Source organism: Parus major, chromosome 11 (genome assembly GCF_001522545.3).
Source record: "Parus major isolate Abel chromosome 11, Parus_major1.1, whole genome shotgun sequence".
Taxonomy (NCBI): domain Eukaryota; kingdom Metazoa; phylum Chordata; class Aves; order Passeriformes; family Paridae; genus Parus; species Parus major.
Genome location: NC_031780.1, coordinates 18,901,217 through 18,921,745, shown reverse-complemented (window position 1 = coordinate 18,921,745; position 20,529 = coordinate 18,901,217). Strand labels below are relative to the sequence as shown.

The following is a 20,529-nucleotide window of genomic DNA, read 5'->3' as shown; positions in this document are numbered from 1 at the left end:
CTAGCCTAGCCTAGCCCAGCCTAGCCCAGCCCAGCCCAGCCCAGCGTGGCCAGCTGCCCTTTCCCAGCCGTGGGAAGGTGTGGAACGGTCTCCAGCAGCCTCAGGGCAGGGGGAGCAGGACACACAGACCCAGTTTGGGATGGACAGACCCCTCTGGCTGGCTGGCACGGGGCTGAGTTATTGCTGAGTGCCCCTGGCTCCTTGGCATGCGTGGTGGCTGTTCAGCTGCTCCCGTGGATGTCCCTCCTCGCTCAGCCAGGGCAGGGCTGCTCTGTCTCTGGGGCAGGTGAAGAACAGTGCATCTTCAGAGGGGGAAGGAAAACTGCTGTGCAGTTAATCCAGAACAATGGCATACTTCAGAACAGACATATATTATATATTCTGTGAGCTATATAATATATGCATGTGTATATCTGGAGGTCTTGAGGGGATCTTCCTTTTGAACAACCCACATTTTCTGCCTCCACGACAGCAGCTTCTGGCTCAAAGCATCTCTGTGCACGTGCAGGGCTGGGCATCCTCCGCCACCCTCCATCCACCTTTTCCTCCTTAAATAAAGCAAAAACCCTTATTCCATGAGGGAGCTGAGTGCTTTTTTCCCTTTCAGTCCCATCTGAGGGTGGCTCTCACGCGTCCAGGCGCAGGATCTCGGGCCGATGCACCACCTCCCTGGACTCTGTCCGAGCGCGGATGTAGTCGCTGCTCTGCCGGCTGCTCTGCTGCCTGCTGCTCACCCGCCACTTTTTAACTGCTAAAAACGTGTTCACAGCATACACTGCCATTGCCAGGAAACCAAACACCTACAGGGAGCAGAAAGAGCTGTCACAGACAAGTTTTGAAAAGCAGTTTCACAGCAAAGTCCTCAGAAGTTCAGTTTCCTGCATTATTTGCACTGACAAATCATCATGGCTGGGGAAATTATGTTTTTCTTCTCAGTGAACTTGAGAATCTGCAGAAGTGGCTAAGATCAATGATCCCAGAAAACAGAGTTCTCTGACTACCAACACGACAATTAAATCCTGCAGTGCAGCCCAGTGTAAAGAAACCCTTCTGTAAAGAAACCAGCTTTCATCCAAAAGTTCATTCACTCCTCAGGGTGCACACAAAAACTGACAAGTCCAATCATCAGAGGTAACTCATCACCATGCTCCTCCAGAGCAGCAGCCTGGAGAAGCAGATGCTTTGCAGTTTCTCCTCTATGCTTCTGCAGAACTCATGATTTTAAAAGGCAGGTTAAAAAGAAAATAAAAAAGAAAATGAAAAATAATAAGAGGTTACCAGTTCACACACAAAATTAATTTGTTTGAACTGTCATAGATTTAAAACCCTGAAGTGCTACTACACTCCACAGAACAAAAAAAAACACCTGTACTGAGCAAGAACTCAGCAAATTATGTGTAAACAGCTTCAATTTCTTCTGACTTTTTAGCTCTATCTTTTCCATAGGCTTGCAACATAGAGCAGGACCATGTAAGGCACCGAAGAATTCAGTTGTAAAGTGTTCTCCACAAGTCATTTCTCTGCTGTTCTTGCCTCAAGCCTTCAGACAAAGCTCCAAGGATGTTAAAACTCTTGAACTGTCCCATAGTAAATTGTTAAAGTAAATTGTGATGGCAAAGGCAACAGGTGTATTTGATCAATGAGTAAAAGTTAATTTTAATACAAAAGTCAGATATAAACAAGTTTAAATTCTTACCACAGCAGCAATTTCTGCTCCAGTTTTATGGTTTAAAGCAGCCAGTACTACAGAGGCAATGAAAAAGAAGAAAGTGCTGACTCCAGTGTTGACCAGATCCTAAAAAAATAAATTCAGTAGCATTACTAAATGATGCTTGTTTGCTTTATCAGAAGTGATGACAAGAAGATTGGAACAAGTGCAGCAACCCCTTGCCAGCTCCTCTGCAGTAGCCCAGGTGTCCCCAGAAGGCAGAGGCTGTCCCCCAGGAGCAGCAGGAGCTGCAATCCTGCAGCACCCAGAGCACCCTGCAGCAGCACCCAGAGCACCCTGCAGCAGCACCCAGAGCACCCTGCAGCAGCACCCAGAGCACCCTGCAGCCCTGCAGCATCACCTCAGCTGGGGCTGGCTCTGGCAGAGCTGCCAGCACAGGGATGGATGGGCTCCATCCTGCTCCATCCCAGCTGGTGCTGAAGCAGCCTGGCAGGCTGAACTGCACAGCCCCTGCTCCTCACATCCCAGCACAGCCCCTGCCCTGCCCACACCAGCCAGGAGCTCTCCCACCCCTTCCTTGAGGTGTGCATTGAACAAAGCTGCATGTTCTGTGCCATTTCTGTGAGTAACAGCTGCCAGCAGTGTAAGAACAGAGATTTCTACCTATTTATTGCATGAAACTGATGTTTCAAACAGACATTTTAGAACATGCACACAGCAACATGCTCAGGGAAAACTGCTTTGCTCCAAGAAAAACAACTTGACAATTCCTGTCACGTGTGCTGCACATGTCACTGGTGTTCAGATGGTGATGCTGCCATGCCTCACCTCAAACAGGGTCATTAACATGTCATTGGAACCAAAGGAAAAATTCTGAATGACAGGTAATTGCACAAAAATGACTACAGCAGTACAAGACTTAACTGATCAGACTTGAGGGGAAAATATTCAAGGGTGCAAATATTAGTAGAAACAAAGTCTAGATTCATTCAGGACAAGGTGTTCAGTGTGTTATCAGGACACCTTTCACATCTGAGCTGTGTGGACACTGCACTGTCTGCATGCTCCCACTGAAACAGGGAACACTATTCCCAAACCACACAACCACCATGAATGAACAAGTGAGGTCAGGGTGGAGGGATCAAGAAAGGACAATTCAGCACAAACATCAAAGCAGTGAGAAGTGAATACTACCATAGACAGAAGGGATGGAAAGAAAACCTGCATTCAAGATTGCTGTGCAACTTACAGGTTTGAGGTAAAGAAACAAACCCAAAAAGCCCACACAGAACAAAACCACAGTGAACATGGCAACTCTCATCATACAAAAATAATCACAATAATTGGAATTCAAGGACAATTTGTTCTACTTGACTCTCTTCTCCCACATGCAAGGCAGAGTCACTTCCTGTTACAGCTCCTTCATTTTTTCCATTTTTTAAATAATTATTTTATTTTTTCCTCAAAGAGCATCTTGTGAAGTGCAATGAGAAGTCAGGCTTAGAAGACTTAACTCTAAACTTATTCTGCTGGGTATGAATCTCACAATGTGGCTATGAATCCCACAGCTATGTTCCAATTACACAGCACAAGGACTTTGAAGTGACAATGCCATCCAGCCAGCCCCAAAACATCTCATGATTACAGAATTCTGCAGAGAGTAACTGCAGAAGTGGAAGGTCTGGCACTGTGTTATTCACAGAAAACAATCTATTTTGAGGCTACTGACTCAGCAGCAGCTGGTTATCAAAACTGAGAGTCCAGACTGCATGAGGCTCATCCTCATCTCCAGCAGGGACTTTCCCAAGGAAATGCAGAGGCTCCCATGGCTCATGGCCACTTCCACTCTCATGTCCAGATGTCATGAGCCCAATCAGCCCAAACTCTCATCAAATAATAAAGAAACAAATGCAAATCGTGTGTCTCACAAACTCCTACCAATTTTTCACCTGCCTGCATACAGAGATATTTTTTTTAATCCCTGCTCAAGCTCACTGAGATGCTACCTGGCACTTAGGACATCAAACAAATCCAAATTCTATTAACTAGCTATTGCAGTTCTAATTATATAACTTTTCTTTTGCAGAGATAAAATTTAAACTTTAAATAAATAGTGGTATTAGAAAATAAATGGCATTACACAGTTTCTCCAAGTGTGCCCCTGTGCAGCTCTGAGTTTACAGCTCTAACTGTGCTCCTGCAGCTGCCAACACGAGCTGTGGTTCTCATCTGCACAAACCTTTTCCCCACTAGAGGGGAAGTCTCACTATATCTGCAATTTATCCAGCTTCAACACTTCCACTGAGTCTCTGTGTAAATATATGTGTGTCACCAAGAAAGGAGAAACAATATCAAGGAGGGGACAGCCCTTGGATAATTAAAAAAATGTAAATTAATTCAACTCAAGGTCAAGTTGTGTATTTTACTACCAGAATACATCTGGCACCCACAGGAAGAACCTGCAGAACAGAGATAAAATCCTAGAAGGAATAATTCAGAAGAGCTTAATAGTAGGCAAGCATCTCAAGAGGTGCTGCCATGACCAAAAAAAGGGAGAAAAATCACTTTTGTACTCCTTTGGACATATGGACAGGTGGTAATCTTACCTTTGAAAGGGACACTGCAATGCTGTGTCCTGTTCCAGTATCTACATTTTTAAAAGAATGCTGAAAAATTGGACAGGGTACAGAGAAGAGCCACAGAAGTTTGAAAGGAGGAGAAAATTTCTCACAGTATGAATCAAAAGAACCTAAACTGCTTTGAATATTTATAAGATTGAGCTGGGTACATGAAGACTCCAGTGTTCAAACAATGAAAAACATTGGTTGTTTTAAAAGCTTAATTTTGCCAACAAAATTGGCAAAACAAAATCAACAGCTTCTGATGTTAAGTTCCAGTTAAGACAGAAGTCATATTCAAAATGAAGCTAATTTTAATGTAGGGGACCTAACCATCAGAACAAGCAGCCAAAGATGTATTTAATATTCTACCATTTCACTTCTTGTAATCCAGGTTATGCTTTTTCAGACACACAAACACACACACACTCTGTACTTCCTTGGTGCCATTCTTAAGAGTCCACATGGATGGCACATGATGGTCTGTGATTTATGGGGTCAGATGTGCTCATTAATTAATCCTGCTGACATTTAGAACCTGTCAGCTTGGGACACCACAGGAGCACAGTGTAAGCAAGAGGGTCAGGCCTGCCCACAACATGACACATTTATCATCCAGCTCCGTGCTACAAGTGGACCTGAAGGTTTCATTCAAGCTGCAGAATATAAAATCCTGCCGAAATTAAACTGCCAGTCTTTTCTAATGTACTTTGAGATAAGTACATCAGGAACTTGTCATCATCACTGACATTTTATTCTGGTTTACTAGTTATTCTAGTTCACTTTTTACAAAGAATATCAAATTACATTTTTAAATTCAACAATTTAAATCTAAAGAAGTGATTCTATCTTGAGGCTTCAATTTATTCATCTCTACAACTCCATTTTCCCCATTTAGGTCAAAACTTTCTAATGCAATTAACAACTGATTCAACAGTTATTATTGATATTATTGATATTAACAACATTCATATGATAAGGCTGGTTTTTGAAAAAGCTAAAATAAAAATTATTCTATACCCTCAGAGCAGACTGGAGCTTAAGGAGCAATGACAGCTCCTTACACACATGTAATGGTAACATCACAAACAGCAGTGTAGGTTGTTAATCCAAAATGTGGGAGCTACTGCTTGGAGCAGAAAGATAATAAAAGCAAAAAAATCCAATAGTTTTGGGTGAAGTAAGAGGATAAATAAAAGAAACTACAGCAAGAAGCAGAGGACACACCCTAAAATACTGCAAGTTTTTTCCACGTAAGAGAAAATGAATAATCGTGACAATAAGAAGAATAAACTAATTGAAAAAAGATGAGCTGCTTCAAATCTGGCCATGATGGAGCTGAAGTTCTTGCTATTATATTTATAGACAAAGTAAAACCACATCACAGAGGTAGAAGAATTTCTGCTGAAATTACAGCAACCTCATGAGACAGTATGCTGTGCCATAAAATACTGTACAGAGCTGCCATCCATAACAGAATCAAATCTTTGAGCTGAATCAAACCCACTCCAGGCTGCTGCTGCTGCTCCCTTTTTCCTTTCCAAAATGATTTCAAATGAACAAATGACTTCTGGTCACTTGCTGGTTTATTTGCAAGTCTTTCTGCTCGGTCCCCAGTGGTCCTGTCAGTCCAACAAAGAGCATCCAAGGATATAAATCTGCTCTCTGTCCCACTCAGGAGAAGGACAAGGCAGAGGAGATGTTGTAAGCCATGGAAGATGGGCTTATGCCAAGATAAATATTTTTATGCTAGAAGAGGGCAAGGATTTTGCTCTGCTGGTTCAGCTGTGAAGGTGGGAAGCCCCATTCCATGACTTTGTGACATCCCACACTCTGGTTTTTAAAGGTCCAGGCAGGTATAGCTCCTGGATTAATGAGGATGGAAAGGCAGAACTGGAGCTACAAGTGAGAGCTCTGGTAACAGACCTGGCAGCTGCCACCAAGTCACTCCTGAAATCTTCCACACCCCTGCTCACCTTTTCAGCCTGGGACATCACCAGGAGCTGCCTCAGACACCCAGAGGCTTCAGTAACATCCACATGTCTGGATCCACAGCTCCCCACAACTTCACACAAGCTTTTAAGAATCATTCAATCAAAATTTCTGCCCAGCCTTTTTATCCTGTATGTGATCCTGCACAAGTGACCAGGTACTCTTTAAAAGCCAGACAGTGCCATACTGCAGCTGAAACTCATGTAAACAGAGAGATGACATTTAAAGTGGTGGTTTCTCTTGTCATTTGCTTTCTGAAATCCAAAACTTTACATCCAGATGGAGATTAAAGTGGCTAAACTAATGTTCTCAGGAGAGAAGCCTGCACATTTCAACAGCCTGACTTTGCCACAAAAGCTGAAAGAAGTCAGTGGCCTGCTGGTGCCTGATTTAACTTCCACAGAAGACAGCTCAAAGCAACATTTTCTTTTAGTTTTGTTTGGGTTTGCTGTTTTGTTTTTTTTCCAGGGGAAAGGAAGAAGAGTGTGGTTATTAGTATTTTTTTAATTATTATTTTAATTTTTTTTGTACAATGACCGTAATTTTCCCTCCATTTACAAGGTTGGGGAACATCTTCCCTTTCTTCTATATGAAGCTATCAAGTTGAAGGTTACAAACATACCAGTCAATCCTCTAAACCAAGCACCTCTGGTCAAACTCCCAGAATTTTGTTCTGTTATTAAACACTGTTTGAGTATTTTGCACTACAATTAAAAATGAAAACACAGTTCATCAAGCAAAAATAAGGGCTAGGTAGAAAGAACCAAATAAACCATATGAGCATTAACTGCCATCTCTTTTTTCCCCTCATATATTTAGTTACCTAGGTAAACACAAGATAGACATAAGCACTGCTTCCCCAATAAAAGAGTCCATGAACAAAAAATTCAGAAAGTTACTGTCACAAAGCAATAGACCACACCTTCAATAACCACCAAAATACATGATGTTTCTTGTATTTAAAACTAGAGACTGCATTCACTACAGAGTAACATCTATACCATGCACCAAATGAGAACAGTCCATGAAGAGCCCAGAGGAAATTAATTCTAATAACTGTTCTTAAACTTATAAAATGTTCATTTTTATCCTTAATAGGTACTGCTATTTTGAGAGCAGTAAACATAAAAGTCAAGGATAACTGAATAAATTTTTCATTCAATAGCTAAGCAAAGCATGCTGTTTGTTCAAAACAGAAGGGGGAAAAAATAAATTAAAAATAGAAATAAAAATCAAGATTGCCCTGTGAAGGCCTCAGAATTACAGCTTTGTAATTACACTCTGCAGAGGCAAGGCTGGCACAGGACAGTTTGTCATTTGGGCATCACATGAAATTTTCTGCCAGCTCCTTCCAGTGTCAGTGGCTTTGCACACGAATTTTCACTGCTGCAACAATGAAAACAACCCAACCCTGCAGAGATGATGAAATCAATGTTCAGGCAGCACAGAACTCCCCAGCTGGTCTGTGTGCTCTAACACACACCTGAGTCTCTGTTTGCTGCCTGGTGCTTCCCTGGGACTGAGTCCAGCCTGGTGGAACTCTGATTTTGTGCTGTGCTCACTTCTGTGCCTCACTTCTGAGCTGCCCTAAGCTGAGAAACTGCAGTCAGAACTGGACTCCAAAAAATAACCTACTGTAACTCCAGTGAGTGCTTCAAGAAAATAATTGAAAAAAAAAATCAATGGTCAAAATGTCTTGGAAGATTTTTTTTTTCCCTACACAGAGATAAACAGCTCATTCTACTGGTGATCAAGCACTGATTTACTTTGATACTCAGATCATCACACAAACTCCCATCCAAGGGACACTGCCAAATTCCAGTGTTCCCAGCTCCTTGGCAGCAGTGAGGTGTCTCCCTGAGCAGGAGAGATCCCAGTGCAGGGTCCCAGTCACAGCTCACCCCCAGGACTCCAGCACCTTTCCTGCCCAGCCCTGCTCCTGCAGGGCCAGCTCGTGCTCACCCTTGGATAGCAGACCTTCAGCTCTCCCTGCACATCACATGAGAATGCAAATCATGATTTAGGCAAAGACAAAATTATAGCAAAATTCATTGGCTCTATCTGAAAGCAAATGTGCCTGAGCTCAAGGTGGAGCAGGAGCTGCTGTGCTCCCCATTCCCCTGGGCCACTCCTGTCTCCCTTTGAGCTGTGAGGCTCCTAAAGGAAATGGAAATTTCCACTGACAGGTTCCCCAGCTTTTGCATTTTTGCATAATATTGATAGTGCTGCACAACAGACAAGGGACTGTTCTTTCATCTTGCTGGAACAAACCAGCCTCTCTCCAACACATCCAGACAAGGCTCTATTCTGCCCTCTCCAGTCCCATGTTTCTTGCATGTTTACCTCAGGCAAATATGAAAATGATTGGCAACCCATCCTCTAATTAGGATCAAAACAAATCTCTTTTCCCCAAATGGATAAATATATATATATATATATTTAAAAAATTGAGCAACTTTGCATATCTGTTAGATCCCAGTCTATACTGACCCACATTTTCATTCCAGTCAGGGACAGGGGACATCTGCCAATATCCACAACACATTGGACATAATTCTTATTTTAATAAACTTTTAAAGGAAACAATCCTGTGTTGGACAATAGCAGTTGATGGCCAGGTACTTTCTAATACACTGGATCATTTGAAACCAAATGTTTTCAATGGTTCCTAGGAAGAAGTACTATTTTTCAAGAAAGGTTTCTTCCTAATTTTAAGTTGATTAAATTCCTTCAAGCACTGCAACAGCCTCTTCTCACACAGCTTCTGAAAGCAATGCTTGAGACTTCCCATACAGGAAATATGCATTATAAAGTTATATATGTTTTTAAAAGCATGTATCTTGATGAATTTATGCATACACAGGAGTGTAAAGCACTCAGGGATGTGAAAGATTGTTGCTCAGAAAGTAACTCCTGTAGTAACTGTGTCATATACAGAGACTGAAAAAGTATAAAAATAACCATCAAAACACAGGGAAGTAATAAATATTGAAAGAGGAAAATAATGTATGAACATACATTTAAATTGTAAAGAATAAAAATGCCAAAATAAGCAAAAGAAAAAAAAATCATCCAGAACCCTACATTCTTAGATTTCCTACTAACTTGGCCCAAGTAATATCCCACAAGTGTTTTATTAGCAGCCTTTGATCTCACACTCTGCACATGCAGAAGGAGAAGCAGCTGGAGAATCACAGAATGGTCCCAAGCACTGAATAAGGAAGGTACTCCCTCACTCCTGTTGGAGGAACAGTCCCAACTGTTTGTTGAAATCAAATAATCAGAAATAAAAACTAAATATAATCAGACTGCTGAAATCTGTAAGAAACACCAGGAAGGATGGTCTCATCAGTTCATGGAAGACACAAGCTGCCAGTTCCCTTCTCACTTCTGGAGAACTCTGGTTTAAGGATGGGAGAAGCATTTCATCTTCAGTACACAACTAACAGAATGAGACTTGGGAGATCATGGCAAATTCCTCCTGCCTCTGGAGCTGGCAAGCTGAACTGGAGCAAATAAACATTGCAGTGTATTCCATGTGCCACTTGGTTTGATCTCCAACCTGCTCAAGCTGCTCAAATGCTCTTTAGGCAGTGGGTGAAGAACATGACCATTGCTCAAAATCTGAAATATCTTTATAATAAAACAAAACAAAACAAAAAAAAACCCAAAACACAACTGATTGGATTTTTAACCCCCCTTCCCCAAAATATCTCCTAACAGGTCCTATTGCAGACACAATTGGTGCCACCACAAAGGGATCATTTCTGGACAATTCAGCCACAGCTCACAGAACACCAAATCTATCTGCCAAGTACTCCTAGAAGGAGTTCATCAATTAATTATGCAGGGTAGAAAGGATCATCTAATTCCACGTACCAGTCTCAATTTAAACAAGTAATTTAGGCTGAGAAGCTAAGCAAACTGCAACATTAATAAATTATGCTTTAAATTATTTTTTTTTTTTAAAAATCACACTAAGAAGCCTAAAAACCTCTGGGACTCCAACAGTACTTGCAAAATTACTGTTATAACATAAAACAGAACACTAGCACAATAGTATCTGTACTGTCCAAAGAAGTTGGTGTAAATATTGTCCTTGAAGCTGACAGATCTTTTGCTGGAGTGACTTAACATGTTGATTTTGTGACCTGTGTTTATGCAACCCAGTCTGAAAGTTTAACTCAGAATACAGCATGAAAATAGAGACTTGTACAAAAAGAATGTGCACTGCCAGCAGTTCTCTTCCTAAAACTCCTTGTATCTGAGAACACATTAAACACTGCCAGTCAGTGTTTAATAGTTAGGTGTGTAGGCAATACAAAACACCAAATTTTCACAGAAAGCACCTAATTTTCTACACTACTGCCCAATGTAAGAAAATAAATGTAGCAAATTTGTCCTAATATAAAAAGAAACAGATTAAGAGAGAACAATGGGCTGCTGTAAATATAGCATCTGTCAAAGTTAAATAACCATGGGCTGCATTTTTATCCACTTCATCCACAAAGCATAATTGCTGCCATTAGCAGGAAGTTTGTCCTCCCAGAGATAATCTAGGAGAACACAATTTTAGTTCTATTTAGTGTAGTTTAATCTTGCTACATTTCACAGCTCATTCTGCTGTTAGCATTCATAATTAACGTAAATAAGTGTATATTTACTCAGCATAAAGAACATTCATAGATGATATTAAACAACAGGAGAAAGCAAAGCCCAAAGCCCAAACTTAAACCAGATTTGCAGCTATTTTTAACAGAGTGAGAATTCGAATGAACTTACAGTAAGATTCCAGTTGATCTGGGGTATTCTTGTGTGAAGGTTCAGACTGAACAAAAGCAGGAGAGCTCCAGTAACCACCAGTGCACTGCAGCTCACAAACTCAAAGAAATAAAGGCCCTCGCAAGGGGAGCATTCCATGATGGTCTCTATGCAGATGAACGCGGTCAGTGCCAAAAGCTGGGAAGAAAAACAAGTGGAAAAAGAAAATAAATAGATTTCCACATTTTGAAAGTAGCCACAAGTATTCCTGAAATTTCCATTGGGAACATGATCGGCTTACACTCAGGAATGTGTGATTTTAGTTTACAACAGGGCACTGTCTAGGGAGCAAAAACAAAAGCAAAGTAATGTAAGATTTTCTGGATTTGTCCCGTTCAACAAAGAACACTTGAGAAAAATTACAAGGACTCTTACATCAAAATGACCAAGACACCCCAAAAAGCATGAAACCCCTGCAAGGCCACTGGCTCAAACATTTTATTTCATTTTTCACTCATGATACGCTATTCCAAAACTAGAAGATGGAATTCATTTGTTAACCTCAAGCACAATTACAGAGTATTAATGTTGTGTGATTGTGAAAGACATTTCAATATAGACTATTACTTAAATTTGTTACCTGTTGAGATCTAAATCAATCCAATATTAGAACAGATTCGGGATTTCTACCAATCTCCAAAAATGCCTGCTTTTTTCACATTTATCATCATCAGTACACTATATTTTATATAGAAACATATTTTATCATTCCTTATATTACAATAAAATTGAGACATGAAGGAAAATCCCCTGGTGCTGCAAGCACAAACATGGAACTGGGATAATGATAGGTCACACTAAATTGAGAGGATGTATTGGAAGAGTTAACAAGTGTGCACTCTGAATGCAACAAGAGTTGAATTCACCTTTTAGGATAAAACCCTGACACACCCATACTGGAAAATAAAGTCTGCCCAGTGGACAAAACTCAAATGCATCCCTGCAGAGCTCAGGGTCAGCCAGCACCACATGGGTACCATGGGACACCTCTGACACACCACGGGCACCCAGCTCCCACCACTCTCACCCTGTGTGCAGACACAAGAGAAGAGGCTGCTTGGATGGTTTGGGGCTTTTTTGTTGTTTTGTTGGGTTTTTTGCATTTTCCAGGACAAGCAAGCAAGGCCTTAAGAGTGTTTTGCTTGGGTTTTCAGGAAAAGCACCCCCATCCACCCACTGACATTTTTTAGAAGGAATTCTCTTCTTGCTGTACCACAAAATTCTATCAAGGCTGCAGCAAGCACTTCAATGTCAGGATGAGGAACTAAGGAAGATAATTTCCTCAGAGCCAAATATTCAACAATGAATGTTTTGCACAAATGTAAGTTTAGAAGATTAGATTTAGAAGCCAAATAAAAACCAATTTCTGCTAAATCCTTTGCCAATTTCAATGTTTTGCAGATACACTTCCTTCGAGCACTTTTTATGCTTCATCCATTGGTTTGTCTTTGCCTCCCACAAAAGAATTTGTGAAATGAAGAAAAAGGATTTTGGAAGAAGTCACCAAGAAAGAATTTTTGCCACTAACATGAGCAATAATTCTAAGAAATGACAATACCCCTCATGTTTGCTTGCCACATACTTCGGAATACAGCAGAAAATGTAAATTTAAAACCAAATTAAAACTCAGCAAAACTATGTTAATAAAAAAACCTCACACTTGGTTGGAAAGCCTCTCACAGTTCACTTAGCACATGTTCATTAAAGACAGCAGATGCCACACTAATTTTTGTCAGCTAACAGAGCAGGCCAATTCACATCAAACAAACTCTCAATGGATACCCAATGATTAAACACTTCAGATTTTATCTTTGACATTCAACAGCTTCAGGAAGAAAGATCATGCGTGAAATGGAATATTCAGAATCAAAGCAGAATCAAACTGATTTCAGCAATGACACACATACCAAGAAAAAAAATTACTGTCCAGACACAGCCTCATTTTAAAGTATTAGCATGTAATGAAATTCATCTTCTCTGTAAACACAAGCCTCAAAGATAACACTGAATGCAATTTTAAAAGAAAAAAAGCTTCTAAAACCAATCTTCGCTCTTTCAAGAAGGATTAATATTACATATTAATGATAAATGTTAACCAGCAAAATTTCTACTTCTGGATTTTCAAATGTAATAAAGTTTCTATTTTTCGTGCCACTATTTTAATATATTATGACACTCGTCATTTTTTTTTTTCTTTTAAAAGATATGTTTCTGCAATATTCTCTAGAAATACTATAGTACAAGCCCCAGATATTAGATTCATTTTCTCAGAACATGAACAACTCTGAATTGTGCCACCAACATTAGGCTGAAGGAGCCAAAATCTCTGGCACATCAGTTGCTGTGATGGGCAAAAACTCTGGTGTTTTGCTGGTAAACTTTTGCACTGACTCTTCTCCACACCAGGCAGCATTGCTTCTTCAAAGCCAACACACCCATCTTGGCTGGCAAAGCTCAAAAGAGACCAAAGAGTTTCCTGCAAACAGCATTAGAAATTAATTATGTACTGAAGAGGCACTTGGACCAGTGAACTCTAATAATCCTGTGTTATTACATATTCCCAAGCCCAGAATTAATAAACTCCAGAGCAACTCCACATTTAGATTTAATTTTATCCCTTAAGGAACTATGAAATTCATTTACCTGTGACACACTCTTATAAGCAAAAAGCATTAGCTGTGTACACTTAGGCCTCACTTAACCCAAAGCATTTCAAATGCAAGTGAAGATGTGCCATCAGTTCAGGATGTGCAGCAGCAGCAGTGCAGGGCACATAAATTCATCAGAGAGGCTGGGAGAAAACCTCAGTTGCTTCCCTGTCTGATGGAGGGCGACAGGAAAAGGACAATATTCCCATACACACAACTTAATTCTAACACTTTGGTATTTCAAACAAGATTACAGCTAAATCTGTTACTATTTTTCTTGCAATAAAAATGTATGTCCCCTTTCTCAAAGATTGGCCATGGTACAAATAATACCCTCCTGCTATCTGCCACTCCTGTCTCACAGCAAAGCCATGACAAAAGATTAAATCCACATTAATCACTACATCAGAAAATAACTGTCCTCCTATAGAAACTTCCCTTTTCCTAACCTAATTTCCTAAAAGAAATCTCAGTCCTCAATACAAAATGTTACAAAATATATTCTCTTTAAAACACCAAGATAATTTTGTCCTACTACACATTTATAAACTTGTCAGAAGCATCCTTCCAACTTGTAGTTACAAGTTATATGAAACTTCTATAAAACATACTTACTATCACTTTCACTGGCCATTCACTCAGAGAGGAATCTAACTTTGTTTTCGATAAAAAAGCAAACTACTCAGAACACATGAAATGAAAATGAAATACTCAGGGTTGCTTCCACAGCCCCATGACTTACTCAGGGAGCTTAAAAGTGTTGTGTGAATGCTGCCACATAAACCAAAGCTGCTTCTCAAAGGCCACGGCTCAACCAGTGATAGGGTTCATTAAAAAACCCTAACCATGTGTTAACATTCATTATCTTTGTGGTTTTTAATGTATGAAATCAGTAGGGCATGAGACAGTGTACATAAATGTGGCAGTGAATTAACACAGAGCACCCTTTGGCTGGCACGGCCGTGAAGCAGAGAGTGTCCTTGTGCAGAGCTTCCTTGGCTCTTCCCCCAGCACAGCTCACATCCAGGCAAAACTGGTGCCTTGCCTTCCCATGACTACACACACTCTCCTGGGAAGAGGGAGCAGGGACCAACACCCTCCACCGCTCCTGGGAAGCCTCCATGCTCCATCCAGACCTGCACTGCTCCAGATGACTGAGACAAAGCTACAGAGAAAAAACCCAACTCCCCAGCTCCTAGAGTTCAGGTCTTGCTTTGTAGCACTCAAAAACCAGGATCCTGCTTCTGCCTCCCTCAACTGCACTTCCAAGGCTAGCTAAAAAAACCCACCAGAGGAACAGCATCGTGTCAGAGCACAAGTCTTGGCCAACAAAATACACCATGACATTTGTCCAACACAGGAGGCAACCCCCACTTTTAAATCACACGTAATTTCATACTTTAGATGATGAGATTTGACAAGTTTTTCCACAAGCAGAAGTTTCAAGGCTGGTTTACCAAAGAAAAACGAAAAGTTGAATGTGGTGGAAATCTCCTCTTACATCAATTACTGCTCTGTCCCACAAATAACACAGCTACAGCTTTCTCAGGCTGAGGCAAGATAGAAACATTTCCCTGACGGACAAAATAAACCTTTTCATCTGTTTTTCTCTGCACTGAGTACTTTGGAGAGTTTTCTATTCCACTCTAATTCTTCCAACACCCAAAAGTTTGTACAGCCCTTGTTTACTATTAATCTTTCTGGTTTTTAGCAGTTGCTTTTGGTTTCTCTTCCACTTTCTCTTCTTAAAGTAGGTACAGTGAATATTGCATTAAAATGCAACTTTGTCATGATGGAAACATTTGTTAATTCTGGATGCTCAGGTCCATACAGAAGTACCCCAGGCCTTTCTCTTGTAAGAATATGGTGAAGAAAGCAGGCTCAGAAGGAAGAAGGCATGCTCAGGGTAAGCTGAGGAAAGGTCTGGCTCTGCCAGCGTGTGCAGTGCAGCTCCAGTGCAGTGACAGAGCATCCCCTGCCCTTCATCCCCCATCTCCCACCACCACATCTCACGGGCAGGAGGAAAAAGCCCCAAGCAGAGGATGAAATATGAGATGTGCATCCCACTGATGCCATTCTGTGCTTTTAACCCTGAATAAAGTGGGAAGGGTTACTGCCCAGGGTGTGCAGCACTGCTGAGGTAATTCCTGCCCCAAACAGCACTGAGCCCCCGGAGCAGCTCCATGGAGCCACCACAAATGAGAGCCTGGGAATTCCTGAGAGAGAGCCTCTGCTCCAGGATCCAATGTCCTCGGAGCCAGCCACATCAGCCTCCTACCATTACTGCATTCATCTCAACTTTCCTACAAATTCCCTTGGAGAAGGGCCCTTAATGAAGAAATCATCTGCCTCGGGGCTATGTAAATGGCTCATATTTACATCACTTTCTTGGCAACACAGGCACATCAGACATAAAACACTGTATTTCCCCAAAATGGAGAAAATGTGCTGTGACAGGTACCAATGTTGCAAAAGAATTTTTAGGAGGTGGCTAATGGTATATTTTTCCTGTCAGAATATGCTGTGTTGTATTTTTGAGGAAAATAATCTAAGAACTTTGCACTAAAAATAAAAAAAAAGACAGTTCTGCAATGAAAACAAAGTAAAAAATGAGTTTTCCTGTTTATCTAAAACATTACCACAGAAAGCCTTATTGTGTGGTTAAATGACATAATTATGCATGATTTCCAAAAAACCACAAAATGGTCAGCATTTTTTCTGCCTGAAAAATACCCACAGCATTTTAGTAAGAATGTCACACTAGCAAGACATTTTTACATTCAGACTGTTTAAATTAATGGTACAGCAGAATACACATGCACAAAATAGGGAAGAATATATTGCTTTTACAACACTTAAAGTATCAGAAGACATTGAACTTTCTTGAATTAAAATCTAGATTTATTGTTCTCATTTACTTGGCCCAGCAGTCCCAACTTTATGCATGAAACAAAGTGGGTCTCATTCCTTGCAAATCACAAGCATTTCCCACATCTGAAACAGCTGGCACAGATATGAATATTTGGGTTCATATGGCTCAAACACAGTCCTGCTCCTTCAGCAGGAAAACATCTTTTACCCTAAGCAAAAAAATGACTGATTTCCCTCCTGCTCCTGGTCTGCATCCTCAAGACTCCATGAAAAGAGTTATTAACTCTGGTAAGAGGCTGCAAGGGGCCTCAAATCACAAAGGAGCATTAAAATTTCCCTGCAAGATAGAAAGTTTAGGAAAACAACACTTACCAGAGAGGGAAGCTTAAGCACCACCAGTGATTCAGCAACCTGGATAAACTAAATTGTGTTCTAATGGCACCAATAGAATCAAACAAACCCAGAAAAATTCAACCAGGCCTCCCAATTCACCTCTGATCCGGTTTTGATGGTGACAGTAGAAATAAAAGCAAAAAATGAGAGTTTTAGATCATCATTGCACCTCTAGTGTTTTACATGGAGCTGAAAAGTTTTCATTATTTCTCAGTTCACTTTTGTCTGCAATGTGGCAAAACTTCAGTGCATTAAACACTGTGGAATCTTCACTAAATCAGCTGATCTTTTGCCACCTCCAGCAGTTTTCTATAACCCTAAGATTCAGCTACTGCTGACTTGCCTTCTCAATTTAGGCAAAAGACCAATTTTAAATACAGAACATATTGCTGAGGCCTGAAACACATTTTGATGGTGTATTAGGAGAAAGGGTCATATTTAAGAGTGAGGCTAATCAACACTCAAAATCAACAACAGAATGATATTTGTTTTGAAACATTTATGACCTCAAAACTGATGCTTATTCTACAAAAAAATGGACTGAACTACAGTGAACAGAAGAAATTTTCAACTGGCTAAACCAGAAATGCATCAATTTTTAAAGTGAACTTAATATTAGAATCTAGAACAAAAAAAAACAAACTACAGACATGATGTGGTGACTTATTTCCTGCTAACTGCATTAGTAGAGTTTTGTTATTGCTTGGACACACTTGTACAACAAACATTCTTATCTGCTAGATAAATGCAAAACCAATTCCAGTTCAAGCACCATTAAACACAAAGTAGGTTTTGACAGATAAAACAAACATAATTTTTCCTAAGAAAACAAAAACAATGAAACCCCCTGCCCTAAAAAAAGTCTGATTTAGATGTATTTTAGGTTTTATCCAACAAGCAGATGACCAAAAGAACCACTGAACAGCATCTGAAGCCAAGGCACATTGCAAGGAGGTTTTTGTTTTCAGCACATGATATTTCCCCACTGAAATCTGAATGAGATTCAAACAAAACTTCCAGACTAGACAAAAATGAATGTAGTTTGCCACCTATCCCACAAACAAAAGCCCATCGACTGCTTTTTAGCAACCCCACCCTACAGGAAGGTTCATTTGAAGACCATACAGAGAGCCATGCTTTAAACAAAGGCAAACAAAACATGCAAAACATAACTGGTTTCTCCCACCAATTCCTCTCCACAGGAACCTGTGTCTCCAGTCCCCAGAAACTGTAATTCTTGTGTAGCACAAATCAAAATATTTCCATAAGCAACAGGTCTTTCAAGACAATAATGAACAAAATCCTAACACAGTCTCACATTTCTAACTTTCCCATTAATGTTCTCCATTAGTCACTTCATTTCTGAACAACCCAGTGAAGTGAACAACTCATAAATGGAAAGGTTTATTTCTTATCTACAGTACATGAATTGTGCCAATGGCTACAGTGAGCATCATCAAACAGAAAAACTAAGGGAAGTAGATGGCTCTTCAGCCCTTTTTCACCATATCCTGATACTTGAGGCTTAATTTTCCCATTCATTGTCTCATGCTCATTTTGGCAGTGTCTACAAGTAGAGTTTTTACAGCAATCTCTAATTCCCAAGCACCACAGTGGTCTGTGGTGCCAGACAGGGCAGGTTCCTCACAGGCAGCTGCAGCTCACCAAGCTCAGGCAGAAAATTCTCTCAAGAAGCCTCAGTGTTCCCCTGCCTGCCCCAGGGGAGCAGAGAGGGACAAGTCACCAGCCCAGGGAACTCTGCACACAAACCACTGCAGTGCAGCCAGACCTCAGAACAGGGCACTGATAAAAACCATAATTAAAGCACTCACACAACACTGAGTGGAAATTCTTAAACAGCAGGACTACACAGATCAGTGTCTTCAAGTCCAATTTTATCTCAATCTGACTAGCATTTGCATATCATGTTCTTCAACAAGACAGGCAAAAATAGGTCAAAGAAACCATCATGCATTTCTTTGGTGCCACACTGAATGTAATTTTGTATGCATTGAGTCATCTGCATCTTCCTCAGCTACTTCCAGCAGCAAGTGGTAGGGGCAGAAGGGAGAATAAAATATTTTCCCATTAGTCCCATTTGCTGCCATAGTCCTACTCACACAGGTTTTACCACAATAGTAACAGAGTAAAAACTGGCTACAGATAACAAAATGGAGAGAAAATCCAGCTTAAGTGCTCCCTTAGTAAGCCTCATGCAGTAACCTGAATGTTAGCAAGCCTCACTTCCAGGCACCAAAGCAGGGAAATAAAACTGTCCTTAAAAAATCACTGCTAAATCCTCCCAGCCTTACAGACTAATTCAATAGTCAGTGTCACTGAAATCAGCAGAGTCACCAGTTTGGTATCAGCATTTATGAGCTGTTAGCAATACCTGTGCAGGATGCTCAGGAGGTACTTCCCAGCACCTTTCCCTCCCCAACCTCCCAGCAAGGGTGAAGCATCCTCTCCACTCCACTCCCTGGCATTTTCCTGGCATTAAGTCAAGCTGTAAGAACACAGAGTTTATAATATCTTTGCTATTTAAACAAAATGGGCAGATATAACTGCTCTGTTCTTGTCTTGGAGCTGTACACACACAAACTCTGCTGGAATACAGCACATTTCTGAGATCATATGTGCATGATCTTTATTTAAAGTACAAAAAACCCCTATTGCTTCACTTTGAGAATTCTCTAATCAGCTTTAAAAAAGAGAAAAATCAACACTTCTGAACTTCTGATGTTCCCACCCACGTTCACATGCCAGCCTGTGCTGGAAATCTGGCTAGTCAAAACAATATTAAAATACAGTACTGTAAATCTGGTAGCAAACAGATAAATTAAGTAATTTATTAGCTTTAAGAAGTAAAGGTATAATCATAATAATTGTCAAGTATTTGGTCTGCACGCCTCTAGTTTAATTAGCCTGGTCATTTTAAAAAGTGAAATTTCTATTTTATCACTATCAGAATCAGTCTGTATCCTTTAAAACCCCATTTAATCCCAATTATGAGTAAACATCAAACACCCCACTAATACTAAAGCAAGAAAAGAATTTTAGTGAAAAAGCAGCCAAGAACATAAAGTAGTTCTACGGAATCCACTGAAATTTTTTGGGTTTATTTTTGTTTAAAGGAAATGGTGCAAAATGTCCTTGCAATCCCAAGTTCCCAAGACTGTAACCCGAAGGCCCCCTTAGATGCCATCCCTTAAAAGGCAAAAAGAGTGCAGGCATCCTTGTGAAAGAGAACATTAAAACAAGAGATGTGGCTGGGACATGCAGAGCTGTGGCTGCTGTGCTGGGGAACGCCTGGGGCTGCCGTGCTGCTCAGGCTGACACCGAGGATGCAGGAGGAGCTCCACAAACAGCACAGAGCCCCAGATGCCATCGTGGAACTGCAGATCCTGGGAGATCTGAACTGGAGAGCAGCCTCAGCCTGGAAACACTGAGCAGCACAGAGAGTCTGCAGTGCTGCCTTCATCCCCAGCACCAGCCTGCACAGCAGGGACTGCACAGC

At 40.7% G+C, this 20,529-nt stretch overlaps 1 protein-coding gene across 1 annotated transcript in view; it reads right to left on the bottom strand.

Annotated features, from left to right (window-relative positions):
• Positions 1-352: 352 nt before the first annotated feature.
• CMTM4 (CKLF like MARVEL transmembrane domain containing 4) overlaps positions 353-20,529 on the bottom strand; it is a 28,975-nt gene continuing 8,798 nt past the window's right edge. The window contains exons 2-5 of the mRNA XM_033517165.1: positions 11,062-11,238; positions 1,697-1,795; positions 631-800; positions 353-548 (exon numbers count right to left, since the gene is read on the bottom strand). Of these exons, the coding sequence (XP_033373056.1) occupies positions 389-548; positions 631-800; positions 1,697-1,795; positions 11,062-11,238 (606 nt within the window). The 3' untranslated portion in view covers positions 353-388. The remainder of the gene's footprint in view (positions 549-630; positions 801-1,696; positions 1,796-11,061; positions 11,239-20,529) is intronic.